This window comes from Apostichopus japonicus, chromosome 3 (genome assembly GCF_037975245.1).
Source record: "Apostichopus japonicus isolate 1M-3 chromosome 3, ASM3797524v1, whole genome shotgun sequence".
Classification (NCBI taxonomy): Eukaryota; Metazoa; Echinodermata; class Holothuroidea; order Aspidochirotida; family Stichopodidae; genus Apostichopus; species Apostichopus japonicus.
The window spans coordinates 24,326,054-24,341,629 of record NC_092563.1 but is presented as its reverse complement, the minus strand read 5'-3'; the positions used below and the strand labels follow the sequence as shown (position 1 = coordinate 24,341,629).

General features: G+C 37.1%; 1 protein-coding gene across 6 annotated transcripts in view; it reads right to left on the bottom strand.

The window, feature by feature from the left end:
* The window catches only part of LOC139965570 (uncharacterized), a 55,889-nt gene that overhangs the window by 1,218 nt on the left and 39,095 nt on the right, over positions 1–15,576 (bottom strand). For 5 of the 6 annotated variants that reach the window (XM_071968075.1, XM_071968078.1, XM_071968077.1 and 2 more), the window contains 16 exons: positions 13,927–14,175; positions 13,107–13,220; positions 12,113–12,235; positions 10,596–10,718; positions 9,723–9,848; positions 8,739–8,870; positions 7,744–7,905; positions 7,128–7,277; positions 5,657–5,773; positions 4,966–5,226; positions 4,036–4,152; positions 3,501–3,620; positions 2,908–3,024; positions 1,761–1,877; positions 1,035–1,286; positions 26–55 (listed from right to left, as the gene is read on the bottom strand). In XM_071968075.1, the coding sequence (XP_071824176.1) occupies positions 51–55; positions 1,035–1,286; positions 1,761–1,877; positions 2,908–3,024; positions 3,501–3,620; positions 4,036–4,152; positions 4,966–5,226; positions 5,657–5,773; positions 7,128–7,277; positions 7,744–7,905; positions 8,739–8,870; positions 9,723–9,848; positions 10,596–10,718; positions 12,113–12,235; positions 13,107–13,220; positions 13,927–14,175 (2,285 nt within the window). In that variant the 3' untranslated portion in view covers positions 26–50. The remainder of the gene's footprint in view (positions 1–25; positions 56–1,034; positions 1,287–1,760; positions 1,878–2,907; positions 3,025–3,500; positions 3,621–4,035; positions 4,153–4,965; positions 5,227–5,656; positions 5,774–7,127; positions 7,278–7,743; positions 7,906–8,738; positions 8,871–9,722; positions 9,849–10,595; positions 10,719–12,112; positions 12,236–13,106; positions 13,221–13,926; positions 14,176–15,576) is intronic. The other variant, XM_071968076.1, reaches the window with a different exon arrangement.

The following is a 15,576-nucleotide window of genomic DNA, read 5'->3' as shown; positions in this document are numbered from 1 at the left end:
TTGCATCATCGATAGATATACTCACCATGATTGTTGTTGCTATGGCTCTATTAAACTGTCAATGGAAAAATAAAATACATATTTCAGATATGAATACAAAGGAAATAACAGTTTTGTAACTTTTAATGTGACAATGGTATAAGCAAAAATATGCGAGAACAATCTCATACATTTCAAAAATGGTGCAATTATTTCAGAGTCGATTTTTTTTTATATTTAGGGTCCTCTTTATTAGAATTATAATGAATCAATGGAATAATATGGATTTTACGTGCCATTTTAACTGCTAATATAAAAATGCTTTTAAGTTAAAGAGGGCCTCCTAGCAGGATCTTCATCCTATTTACAAATACCCAAGTACCCAAACTACCTCGGCAGATGACATTGGATTATCTCCTCCCGAGGGGCTCGCACATAGGCGTAGGAGCCCAATTTGATTTTTGGGGGGGGGGGGTTGTAACGACTTGCCCGAAAAATATATCCCCAACATTTTGTTGGCGCGCCCCATCCGCATTCAACATGTTAATGTGCATATCATATAGGCATGCATCGGTTATTACATCGCATGCCAATAACATACAATCATTTGCCGTGTTATTACCTTTCCATATTGGTTATAATTATTGGGGAAGTCGTTACAATAATAATGATCATAATAGTATCAGTTTAACCATTGAAAAACACATTGCAAATTATTTTTCTTTCAGTAGGTGCCGGAAAAATTCTCAGCATATTGCCCGAATTTTCACAACAATTTTTGGTTGGGGGGGCTGCAGCCCCCCCCAGCCTCCTACGCCTATGGGCTCGCATATTAGTCTCACTGTATCATGTGACAACATGATTAACCTTATGGGTGGTTACTGTAATTCCTATGCAGATGGTTAACCTCTGTTGATTGACATTTATGACATTACGGCTCTCGTTGCTACCTTGAAACGCTTGTGTCGAGTACTCAATAGTATCTCTCGCTTTGTGTAGCAAGCATAAAAATGTAAATACACTAGAATATTGAAGTGAAATGTTAGATTTTTTACCTGGAGCTACAATAAAGAAACTGCAGACAGCTGTGTTTGTGAAAGCATCTGTAAAATGGTAAATGACATTAATGGTTTGGCCCCTGCTAATGAAAACTCCTGGGAAATGTGTCTCGGTACGAGTGACTGGTGGTGATGCATCTGTAGCTGTAGGAACTTGCCAAGTCACTTGCTCATAGTTGGATGTAAATGATGTCACTGTTATATTTCCAGGACAGCCTGCAATGTTTGGGGCAGTTGTATCCAGAAGGGCTTTCAAGAGAAACAGCAAAAAATCATGTACGAGTTTGTAAATCTCCGGGTACACTTTACACCTCATCAAAACAAATGGGAGAAATTAAATAAGAAACGTACATGTGTGTAGGCATACATATATCATAGAATGAACACGAATAGTACATAGTCTGTAAATTACGAGCAGGTAAAAGCATCAAACTCTCGATAATTAATTGCAGATGATTCACACACACACAAAACAAAAATGTACATTTCACACAAAAAAATTGATAATATTTGGTAAAAAGGGATTTTCGGTCCCAACTTAACTGCTACCTACTGTAGGCTACTTGCCACTACTGATTATCATTAAGACACTAAATGCGTATGGAAGTATAAAATAAACTGAAAATAGAATTGAATCAAGCAAAAAATAAAATAAATAAATAAATAGAGCAATCAGTGGGTTAGGGAAATCGGTTATGAAGAGTATGGGAACCATCCACCAACCTTGTTGACACAGTGGTCCCTGGAGGTTTGCTCGACATATGCAGAAGAAGTCTGGTGCATTGGCAGACGGGATGCATGTCCCTCCATTCAGACAAGGAAAGGAGTTGCAAGGGTTACCTAAATGTTAAAGATGTTACAGATTGATTTACATTAAGAATAGTAATGTATACATTAATATTGTAGATTTCAATATATTGTGACTCCTAGACATACATCTCAGCCACCTAGCTTATCTCTAATTGAAAGTCTGCAATATATCTACCCACTTCATTCACTTTTGCAAATGATTTAGATATGTCAAAAACAAGAAGAAGAAAAAATAGAAAAATAAAACACATTGTTTTGTAGGAGGGAGGGGGGTTTTAGTAACCTTTTAAGGTAACCCTACAACACCCAGTGGTTAGGATGTGAATGTCTGCAAAATTCTACCCAATTCTTCTATTTTTTTTGTAAATGCTTCGCACATGTCAAACACAAATAAGTAAACACAAGTTAGAAGATGAACAAGAAGAAATTAAAAGGGGATTGGAGAGGTAGGGGGTAAGTAAAATTTTCAAGGAAGGGGGAAGAGAGGGAGTGGGTAAGTAAAATTTTAAGTAACCCTGGTGCACCCGTAAGTTATGCTGCTTGCACTCACTCACACATCACATATCTAAAAGATGGATCTTCATTAAATCTTGCATTATTTGTATTACATACATGCATGGAAATGTATACCGTATAAATAAGTACAGCTTTAAATAACCTTGCTACAAATTTTCTCAGCATCACTGCGAGCCTACTAGGTTTAAGTGACATCAAAATCATCAGTATTAAGTTTGCTTTACTCTTACCAATTCTCTCACACAATTGTCCATCAAAAGTGGGTGGACAGTTGCAGACAAACCCATTTACAGCTGTTCGTTTTATTACAAATTTTATTACAATTTATTACAAAAGTTAGGGAAACGCTTAAATAAACTTTATGTAGTTATGTAATTAAACTTCCATTACAAAGGAAGCATGTAACAGCAACGAGTGCATGCAGAGATGAAGATGAACGGCATGGAAGTTTCTACATGAAAATTAATGATCGATTCAAATATCGAAAAAATTGAATGCTGCACATTCAACAATAAAATTTTGCAGAAATATATATGAAGCTTACCATTTTGACATCTGTCTCCTTCAAACTGGCCTGTACATAAACAGAGAATGCTTGATGCCGCTATCTGTACACAGGTACCTCCATTTTCACAAGGCTGAGAGGCGCATGTTACTAATGCTGTGAATAAAAAGTAACCCTTGATCTTTAAATTCAGTGAACGTAGACAATGACTTTGAAACATTCATTACCAGGATAAGATCATAATTGCGATTTACAGGTTGCAAAAAATTTACATTAAAATATAACCCCAAACCTGCAAATTTTCAATACTTTGAACAGGGTTGTACTGATTCACCTTGGTTCTGATTGCATACTCCAGCACTGAACAAGATACCCCAGCACAGAACAAGATACCCCAGCACAGAACAAGATACCCCGGCACAGAACAAGATACTCCGGCACAGAACAAGATACCCAGGCACAGAACACGATACCCTGGCACAAAACAAGATACCTGGCACTGAACAAGATACCCCGGCACAGAACAAGATACCCCGGCACAAAACAAGATACCTCAGCACAGAACAATTTTTGGTCGTCTAAGCTAAGTATGTCTAATCGATTCTTTAAGATTAAGGAAATTAAATTCTTACTATTAGTCTGGCATCTGTCTCCTTCAAATTGGTTTGGACATTGACATAAGAAGCCTGTCACACTGATTTGCACACAAGTACCTCCGTTCTGACATGGCGTAGAACTGCATGGGTTTGTCCCTGAAAATTGTTATCATCGTTAAAGTTATACATATAAAGGAATATATTTAAGCAAGTCATTAATAACTGAGAGAGATGTACATACAGAAAGAAAACAATGTTGTCCCTAATCCTTTAATCTTCTCACATGATCACAATAATTTAATTCATCAAGTGAAATGCAAGTCAAGGTATGTAAGGTCAAAACCCTTCATATTTTGACTCTTTGTCAACTTTTCTTATGAAGTGCATATGAGTTGTTATTCCCCACATTTAACACGATTAACCAATATTTTTTTCAATACAGAGATTCAAAAATGAAATTCTAAACCTCCCCCATCCCCACCCCCATCCCACCCCCTCATGCTGCAGGGATAGCTTCACTTAGGCAGTGAGAAATAGACAGCTCACAAGTTTCACTTTCCAGGATACTCACTCTGTGAACATGTCTGTCCAGTAAATCCAGGTGGACAGATGCAGGAATCTACGCCGGCGACCTGACGACAAGTTCCGCCATTCAAACAAGGATTTAGTTGACAACCAGTGGAAGTACCTAAGAACAAATAAAAGAAAAATATATTTTGTCATTCTCAAAGACAATATTCATGCACCAATCTTAGCTAGAAAAGCAAAAGAGGAAAGATCTGGTTTTCGATTTCAGACAATTAATCGATAACACTGAGAAAAAAACACACTTCTTCCTGTATACATGTTAGAAATCACTGTTCACATAATATGGGGCTTGTTTCGTTTCAACCGTTTATTCGTTCCGATCTTTCCCGCAAGTAGCTTTCTGGGCCTTCTTACTCAGTTATGTAAGGTAAAAGACGGTATCAGAATCCCTGGTTGGTTTAGTTTCTAACTCCAGTCTGTTGTCCCCATAATTCCTTCACCAAAACAAACGACAGGTCAAAGGTCGCATAGAACTTATGTTTTCAGATACTAAGCATGAAGACCTCCGTCGAAAACCATGATGTGTTAACAATGAAACATGCACAACATTTCATACAAATCTGTTGCCTGCAAAGAAACGGGAAAATGAAAGAAGAAAAGGGGGCCCTTGACTGAAGATCCATTGACTTGCATATTGGGTAGAACTTGTCTAAATTTCAAGTTTCATGATCGTTGATCCAGTCAGTGATTTACAGATACTGAACATCGTACTGCATACAACATATAGTAGTTTTTGTCACAAGATGCTTACATAATACCCGCAAAAAGTTTATTAGGGATCTTTATTGCTCCCATAGGATAAACAGGTAATAAAACTGTGTCACTTTTGTGTTCTTTTACATGATAATTACACAGCTTCTGAGGAGAGTATGACCTAGTTTACAAGATATATTTCTTGTTGACTATCATTTACCTTGAGTTACAATAATGAAGAAAGAACAGCTGTTTCTATTTCCCGATACATCCTCGTAAACGTACTCGACCTCCTGGTTGGTCCCGACGCCGTAGAAGGCCCCAGAGACAGCGTTCACGCTAACTAGTTGGACTGGACCTCCCGAATTATCAGAAACCTGTGGTGTAGGCCAACTGACCTGGGCACTGCTGGCCCCTGGGGATGCTTGGACAACAATGGTTTGTTGAGGGCAACCACTGATTGTTGGTGGTATAACATCACCTAAATATAAGACAAGACATGCAAGGGGGAAAAAATAAAACTTACAGAAATCACAATTAAAGTTAACGATTGTGCCCAAGAGATCACTTAACATCTCAAAGTCATCAGAATATAGATAATTCAAACGTTGGAGGTTTAACAGTCTTGTTTGAGGCCAAGGCCCTCTCACATGACTTTACAACTTAACCCCTGGTCATTGGTAACTTGTCACACCCACACACCAAAGTGTGCACAATTCAAACAATCCTTCTTGGGCCACTACAGCGCACCACAGCCATGGGTCCCCCAGGGGGATTTCCCACAGGATGCAGATACAAACCGGCGCACGCAACTATATTTACAAGTTACCTCGGTTACCTGGGTTATTTTACAAGGGGAAAATGTGGTTAATTCAAGCAATGAATTCACTATAACTTGTTACAAATCTCACCCAGCAATCCACAGGTAGAGCCTGAAAAGCCAGGACGACACTCACAGACAAAGTACTGATTGAAGGGAACACAGGTCCCCCCATTACTGCACGGAATAGTAGAACAAGGATTGCCATCTGCAAAGAACAAGAGCTACTATGAATCAGATTTTTTTTTAAATTTTTACTATGGTTGAGTTTTCTCACTCTGTTATTTAAGTCAAAACCGGAGATTGAAAAAAAGACACGAAAGTAGAACAATACATAAATTAAGGCTCAAAACAAAGCTCAGGTGAGCTTATAAGCATCCTTACATAAGTAGTAGCGACAAAACAAAAGAGACAATATCAGAAAGAATATAAACAAGAGGAAGAGAGAGATAGAAGAAAACAACCTGCAAATTATACATCATTAAATAATTAGGTTAGTTTTAATGAAGCAGTGTTTAAAGATTCTCTTCAAGGAACATAAAGAATTTCAACACTGAATGTGAACCCCCCCCCCACCCCAAACAAAAAGCCCATAAAGGTCTTCCGTTCACTGTGTTTGTCTCAGAGACCATTCTAAATTGTCTACTTTGCCTCCCTCTTCTATGTACAGCTGCAAACTAGAAGGCATTTGGACCCTTTTAATGGGAAAGTGCTATGGATGTTGTGTTGTAGAGAGTAATTCACAAGTGACTACATTGTTAATGCATTCTCACCTTAGTTTCTCTTTTGAATGATTCTCACACAAACACCTGTCGAGCTTTCATCGCGTTGTTAAAATCTTCTTACCTTATTTTCTCTTTTGAATGATTCTTACACAAACACCAGTCGAGCTTTCATCGCGTTGTTAAAATCTTCTAACCCTAATTTCTCTTTTGGATGATTCTTACACAAACACCTGTCGAGCTTTCATCACATTGTTAGTACCTCTCTTTTGCTGCTCAGTTTAGTGAAACTTTATATAAAATTCTCAGAAATCACCAGTTGGTTGGTAAGGAGTTCCACCTAGGTATTGCACTTGAGTACAACAACAGTCATCTCTAGGTATTGACAGGCGTGGTCTCAACAAAGGAGAAATTAGACCATGCCCCCGGATATCTCTATCTCTCTCAAAATATATTTCCCAGAGAGATGGTAATTTCTTCTGCATACATTGCTTTAGATCGCTTAAGACTGGATCATTTCTCCAACCATCCCTAAACAGTCAATCAACAGATTATCAAGCAATTATATACTTTCATCAAGAGAAGAATCACCAGAGATCTCAGTCCAACCAATGTGCACCAGCAGAATCCTACATTAATACCATAAATTGCTTAAACGATAAAAAGCTCAATTATTTGCCAAGTGACGTAGACAGCAGGGTGGAAACAGATGGCTAAATCCAATTAAATGCATCCATTTCAAACTAGCTATATATTTTGGCTAAAATCCTGTAATAGTTGTCAGTTGAATACTCAGTGTAAAACATTACCTCACCCTGCTGCACAAGTGTTGATACTTACATGGTATGGTGCAGACTTCACCAATGAAACCGATTGGACAATCACAAAAGAAATCGACCCTGTCATCAAAGCTGCAATAACTATTTAAACAAGTCCCTCCATTCTGACATATATTGCTTGACTGACATCTGTTCAGCTGAGGGACTAAACCTATGGGAGAAAAGTGACAGTTGAATGAAATATTTACACCCATTCCGTCTGCAGAGAGCCTTTGAGTAGAATTTGGTGAATGGCCTGAAGCCGACTGTTGCATTTTGTCTGAAACTATATATCCTCTTTTAGGGAGCTACAACATCAAGTTTCAAAATTCTAGAAAGATTTTATCTCTCCACAAAAAATCAATCAAATAAAATAACAAAACAAAACAACAATAATTACAAAGAACAAAACAAATAGTGAAACTAGTTGATAATCATAAGTAAAATATCTATAAACCGAACTGCTCTGTGCAAAGTAGTCTAGGCTAATATGCACATCTGTTATGAAAGTTCATTTATACTAGGTCAAGGCAAACTGCCAAATACTTGTTGTAAATATATTACTTTTCCGATGAATATTTAACCCACCTGCATCAAAGAAATATTTTGGAAAGACAATCAGTGTAAACGATACTTACTGGTCAAAACGGTACACCGTTCTCCCGTGTAACTATTTGGGCACACACATGTGTATTGTGGGGTGTAGGTGAGGGAGCCACTACTGGTTGAATAACTGTTGAAACAACTGCCACCATTAGCACATGGCGATGACACACATTGATCAAAAAAGCTGTTACTACCTAAATAAAATGGGGGAGGAAACATAAACATTATAACAATTTAAATGAAAGAACTTTCATGGAGTAGAAAAAAAACAGTAGACATAAATCAAAAGTGATATTATCCTCTATCATTATATGTTTACTTTCATTTCTTGTTTTAAATTCAATAACAACAACTTTATTCAAATAATATTAAATAGATAGTGGAGCTCCATGGTCAAGATGGTTAAATTTTAATTAAGTAGTACATTTTTGCTTAGTCACTTTTCATGACCATATATAACCTGCTTAAAACCAGATTCGTTTGGATTACTTGTACAATTTCCTATGCAAAGTCAATGACAGAAGTTGTTTCTTTCCTTGACTTTTGTTAACTTAAAGATTCGGTATTCTGCCCGTGAGAGTTATTCAGCCCATAGTTATAACCACCTGCTTTGGTATTCTGCCATGAGTTATTCAGCCCATAGTTATAACCTCCTACTACGGTATTCTGCCATGAGTTATTTCAGCCTTTAGTTATAACCACCTGCTTCCGTATTCTTGTCATGAGAGTTATTCAGTCCTTAGTTATAACCACCTGCTTGGGTAAACTGGTCATGAATTGTCCAGCCCTTGGGGTTATCACATCCCATTTTGGTATTCTGTTGATGAGGTATTTAGCCCTTAATTATAACCACCTCCTCTCATATTCTGGTCATGAATTGTCCAGCCCTTTGGGTTATTACATCCCATTTTGTTATTCTGTTGACGAGGTATTCAGCCCTTGGTTGTAATTTCCTGTTGAGGGTATTCTGTAATTCTCTTAATTGACTTAGCTAGAGTGATGTTATACCAAAGGCTGCAGCTCTTACCTGTCTGCTGTCTACAGTTAATGCCAGTGTAGCCATCCCGACAAAGACATTTATAAACACTCCCAGAGGAGACACAAGAGCCGTCATTTTCACAAGGAAAGTTGTTGCATGGATTTTCCAGGATATTAACAGCTATATCAATAGAAAGTATAGATATTGGTAAGTATGAAAAATATGGTAGAATGAAAATTAAATAAATATATATAAATCAAACATGGACTAATCGAGCAGTTAAGAGAAGACATATTGATATGTTTTACCAATAAGTCATGTGAACTTCAATGTATGATAGATTGTTACAATTTATCAAACACTTTTTGTTTACAAATTCACCTTAGAAAAAGAAAAAGAAAATTGGGAATGTAGAAAATTTAATTCACAAAGCATCATCTGCCATTTCCATTTTTACGGACACAAGGATTAGATACATCGATAAGAAATTGTTTTTTTACTTTAATCACAGAGACTTGAAGCTTCTTAGCCACAGCAGGCTAGGTCTTATTTAATCTATCCTGATTTTATTAATCAGACATCAGTTGCAGATTAAGAGGCTATTTTTGTCATGCCATTCCTTGAAAGGTAAGTTTGATGGCTTGTAGCGTGCCTAGTAGGGATCAAACAATGAAAATTGCAACAACTAAGAAGTCAATCTAGAAGCAAGAAAAACAGTGATTAGCTGTGTTTATTCAAATAATCAGGGATCTGATTATAATTCATGAATATGAACAAAAATTCATCAAAATTAATTTACGAAAACAAATGAATTTTAAGTTCAAAGTCACACAGATCCTGCACCTTTGAGATGTGCAGTTAGACAGTAATAACTGCTTAACAAGAGAGAACAGTAAATACTACTATCAATCAGTCTGCAACAACATTACCCTTTCTTAGAATAAAGGCAAAGTTTTAACTTGCTAATCTGCATAATGCATATGGTCAAAGGTCAATTCATTCAAACGTGGTACGACGCAGGAGATGACTTACAACTTTCACAGCGTTCTCCACTGAACCCGGTCTGACATGCGCAAAAGAAGCCGTAACACGAGTCCGACCTCCTGATACACTGACCACCGTTAAGGCAAGGAGTGCTGCTACATGGATCAGGAATGGCTGGAATGACAAAAAACAGACCACAAAATATAAGCAAAATATTAGAGAAGGTCGAGGCATTTTGGGGTTACAGGTAGGGGTGTAAAAGAAGGGGTGTAATAGAAGGGGTGTAATAGAAGGGGTGTAATAGGGGGGATAATAGGGGTGTAAGTAGGGGTGTAATAGAGCAACTAATGAGACAGGATAAATGATGATTCATGAACTAGGAATTGATGAGAGAGACCACAATAATTTATTGGATTATTGGAGTACTGTGAGATGTTTTATGGCAAGACATTTATCCACCAGGGTGTGAATACATGGATAAGACAGAGATTCCAAACTATGTGGATGTCGGAAATCAATTAGTATTACGCACTATCATAGATAGGAAATGCCAGAGTAGAAATGAAATCACTATACTGCAATTCATTTAACAATAAAAGCTGTGCTATCACAGTACAGTCAACACTAATGTAAATTTCACTTACTTCTTTGAGTGCAGCCGATCGCAAATATAAAGTTTTCATATCTTACAGGACAGATGGGGGGGGAGGGGGGAGGTTAGGGGCAGATGGGTCAGAGGGTTATAGTTCCAGGGACTGGGGAAAATATGGGAGGAAGATGAATGTAGACTTCTCTTCATAATATGCTTTAAGATAAAATGAAGAGTTTCAAGTTAAAGGAGGCCTGGTCACAAAACTGTCAAAGTGGGTGTCCAACCTGGCCCTTGGCGACATGCCGAATAATGGAAACCAATTCATTTACCTATTGCACAAAACTCTCCTCGGAAACAGTTAAGACATTCACACGTATACTGATCACACTCTACAGGGTCTGGTATGCAACTGGCTCCGTTCAGACATTCATGATTCCGGCAGGCACTGACTCCTGCGAAATGAAATTAATTTGGATTTCAAAATAGAAAAACAATCTATAATATTGATAGATTATCACTTTCCAATTAAAAATTTTGAAGCAATGATTATACAATATTGGTAGTTCATTATTAGCATGACGCTATAACTTATCAATTCCGCAATTTTCATAAGAGTACTTTTGACTTATTCGTTACCAATATATATAGATATATATATATTACAAAGAAAATCAATTTTGAATAAATGACAGAGTACATGTCATATTGTCATATGAAGGATGCAAGAAACTTAACATATTTTAATTTTCCATTTGCTTTTGATTACCTTGTGCAGTTTATAAATCTACATTGCTAAATATGAACTGTCCTCAGACATGGCTAAGTGAATATTCAGTTAACGTTCATAGGAAAATCATTCCACAATCAATAAGATTTTCATATATATGTTCATGCATGGCCTGCAATGTACTGCAATGTGTAATACATTTTGTATAGACTACTGCTAGACCTAACTAGATAAATATACTATATTTGGCTATACCTGTTAAATGAGATGTAATGCTACAAAATGCCTGTTACGTTAGGGGGGCGGAAGGGGTTTGGTTGGGGGAGAGAGAGAATTGTTAACATGCTGCTGAAAGTCTGTTTAAAGGATTGGTTCAGGTGTTTGACATGTCTATTTTGTATGAAAGAGCACAAAAAGACAAAAAGAACAGTGAAGAAACTACCATGATAGCATGCTCTGTTAAGGAGATATATGACACTTTGAAGATATCAAAATTTCTTTGAAAATGACTGGTGTAGAAAGACTTACTGTGAGGGTGTGATGTCACATCCTCACTTCCTTAACATGTGTGAATATATTTCTTTAAAAATTATTTACATTTTTTAACACATTTGAAAATAATATAATCAAAAATTCTTCAGATGTTCAATCTCAAATACTTCCTTTGACAAATTTGAGATCTCCTGACATATCTTTTGGTTGAAAGTCATGAAATTTCACAAATATTTAGAGAAAAAAAACAAAGACTTTTCAGAAATGTGAGGATGTGACATCACAGCTAGTCAGATTTCAGCAGTTTCTACTCAATCTGATAAAACTTTACACTTGAATATCTCTTTAACCGAAAATGATATTTGAACAGTTTTTTCACCATTGTTTCTTTTATTGTCCTCTTTCATATAACATAAACATGTATGACAACTGAACCAATCCTTTAAGTAAATATATGAAAGAGGACCTGACATTTGTTACTAGCAGATTCTTTCCTTCTTCAATTACAGAGCAGTTTAAGCTCTCTGCAGAAGACTCTACCAGCTATAGGTTTCAAATTTTAAGGCCCTCGAACATAATTTATGTATTTGTGAAAATGAACTAAACTTTGTAAAAAGTGCTACTCACTGGTCTGGCAACTTAAGCCAGAGAAGCATCTCGGACAGTCACAAGAGGAAGCAGTACACGAATCTGCAAATGGTATACATACGCCCCCATTACTGCAACTGTTCAAGTTGCACGCCCCTGTTGCTGTAGATATCAATAAAATGAAATTAATGACAGAAATTAAATTAAAAACAATCACAATAGTTTAGTGGCATGCTTGGGTTAGTTAATTTACAATACTCAAAGTATCATCAAAACCGGTGATGTACTAAAGCGGGGGAGGGGTCTGCCCCGGGTCCAGTCAGAGGGATGCCACTTCAAAGCCCAAAACGAAATGAATATTTTGAACAAACGATAGAGCAAAAATTAAGAATGAAAATTCCTAACTCACATTAATCAACTCAAAGCTGTGCCAAAGATCATAGCACCATTTTGCATCTATGCCACCTTACCTAAACAAAATTTCTCAAAGGGGAAGGAGAAACCCCCACCCCCCAGGGCAGCATCATCCTGCACGGGGTGACAAAGGAAGGATCTGCCCAGGTGCCAACTATTCTAGGCGACCACTGACATTGCGTTAACCAGTGACATGGTGGTATATGGTATCATATAACAGGGGTGCAAAAGATACTTTATTAACCTTTCCAAAGAATCCAAAGGCTGCATTAAAAAACAAAATGTTATGTTGGTCAATTACCATATGTAAGCAAAGGTAAGGTTAATAGTTTAATAGAGGTAGTTTACTGTAGTTTCTATCAGGGTTGGCCAGACCGTGGCTCGTGAGCCACAAGCTGGTCTTAACATTTTAATGTGCGGCTTGTTGGAAATATGTTAATAATAGCTCCTTTTTGCATCACATATATTTTATATATAAGGTAAATTTGACAGTTTCAGTCAATAACTAGCATGTCTTGGTGCTCTAAAAAATCCCAAGTTTACTGTTATGTAGCTATTTATGGTCCAAATTTCTAAAGGGGGCTCAAAACTGGGTCCAATTGATGACGGAATGACTCACAGATCTGACAGGTGGAACCGGTAAAACAGCCAGAACAAACACATGCGGCATCGGTCAGAGACATTGCCTGGCAGACTCCTCCATTCTGACAGATCCGAGAACTGCAAGGATTAACTTCAGGAGGAAGACAAAATACTGATAGGTTACAGATCTCATCTTTCAAAGCAACTTTGTGTTGCTTCGGCATAATTTGATATTGATAATTAAGGGCTCAATTGATCTCCAAATCCCCATATTAATAACATATGCTTTTAGCTTGAGTATCATAAAGTTGTCCATTCAGATGATGCAACATGAGATAGAAGTTTGTGTTCAATTTTGGTCAATATTTATAAGAATAAAGTCCTCTAATAGAATCTCTTGAATTGAAATGAATGCTAATTCATTATTTTTCTATGATAACCTTCATTTGGTATAAATAAATATATATATATATATATATAAATAAAAGAAATTAATCTGTAGCAAGTGGTATGACAGATACATAGTACATAAATAAAGATCGTTCTGTGACACAAGTTCGAGGGTTCGATTCCTACCTTCGCCTGATGAGTCCCAAAAGGACGAAACCGGTCGTGAAGTGGAATTTTCTGGTGTGTTGATCTTTATATATATATATATCTATATATATATCTATATATATATATATATACATATATAGTTCCTTATAATTGTAATTGAGCAACAAGCAAATGCAAAACATTGTTTAAATCATCATTAGAGAACCTGTTCCCTTTCCCTTTCCCTGCACCCACCCACTCACCCCCCTTCCCAACCAATGGTGAAACCAACAAGGGTTGTTAGAAAATAGGCTACGTACCACCAACCAAAGTGACTGAAAATGAACATTCCACGGTGTTGCCTGAAGGGTCTGAGAAAACGTAAGTCACTGGGGTAGTTCCGAGGGGGAAAAATGAACCTGGCACAAATATGACGTCATTGATTATCTGTACGGATCCTGATTCATCAAAAGCAGTAGGGGCATCGTATTGTACTATGCCACCTCCCATGGTGATAAGCACCTGGTCTGTAATGTCATCAGGACATCTGAGCAATACCGGTGCAGTATCTAACGAAAAAGAGGCAGATTTAACAAAATAGAATTTGTGAATGCATCACGTTTACATTCCTTAGTAACAAGTTCATACTTGTTGGGCAAAAGATTAATCAAAATGGCCACAAATTTAAAGTACAACCAACATCTTCTTAGAGATCATTCTAAGCACAAATCGAAAAAACAAAGCATACGCCCCGTAATGTCATCTGAGCATTACAGGTGCTGTATCTAATAAGAGACAAATTTAACACAAATAATGGTTTTTATGTAACACATTTTTGATACATCTGGTAATTTAATTAATGTGTACCATTATATTTATACAATTTGTGCAATACACTTATCTATTCCTGATATATAGACATCAAATATGATGCCATATTTTTTTTTATGACACAGCCAATTCTGTGTTCACTGGTTTTCAGACTACTTTATTGGAAAGTTTATCGGCAAGTATTTAACTTACCTTCAGACAGCTAACTTATAGCATTAAGAAGAAAATATTGTAATGAAATTTCAACTAGGGTAAGAGTCGACTATTGATTCTCTCGACAAATATATATAGTTTGAGCGGATACATTACGGAACCTAACACAGACCAATAGCCAAAAAATAATGACTTGGGCCTAATTTTGCAAACCTGAATTCATCTATTGATCGACTTCACGTACATCAAATTTCGCCACAGTATAAATATGAACCGTGCCTTGTTTAGTTCCAATGTAATGAACACTCAGCAATACTTAAAAAAGGACAGACATACTGACTAATGAATGATAATGAAGTCCAGTGGAGTAGCCAGCATTCTATTGTTAGGGGGGCAAGATTTTGCTGAAGAGGGGGCAACCCCGTGATGGCTGATGGTAGGAATTACCAAGAAATATATGTACTAACGGGCACCTCGTCTGCACAAATACACATCCACCACGATATTGATCAACGGTCTCCGTATGTGGGTATGACGAAGGCCCAAAATGTGTAATATCTCGGTCTGATTACCAAGTTCTGACCTTATATGAAGTAAGAACATGAGCCCTTAGGTATGCAGAGATGCCAAGGTCAGATGTTTTTTAGGCGGGTGAAAATTATCTGGTGCTGTTGGTTACGTACACCATCTAAGCAGAGCGCCACCATGGGTTGGCGCGAAGCGTACAAGAAAATTTTGGGATCTTACGGCCCCTCAGATGGCCGGAAACATCACTTCCCGGGTCATCTAAGCTGAATCTATACTGTCTCCATATTTGTATTGTGTCTATTTTTTTTTCATTCCAGAGGAAAAAATATCTTGAAATAAAAAAAATCTCTGAAATTTTGCGGACGCTGTAGCGTTCACGTGTGTCGTAACGGTATTATTTTTCACGAATCGTATAGGTAACGTTGCTTTCAGCCGGGCATAGTTAGCACGATCGGCTT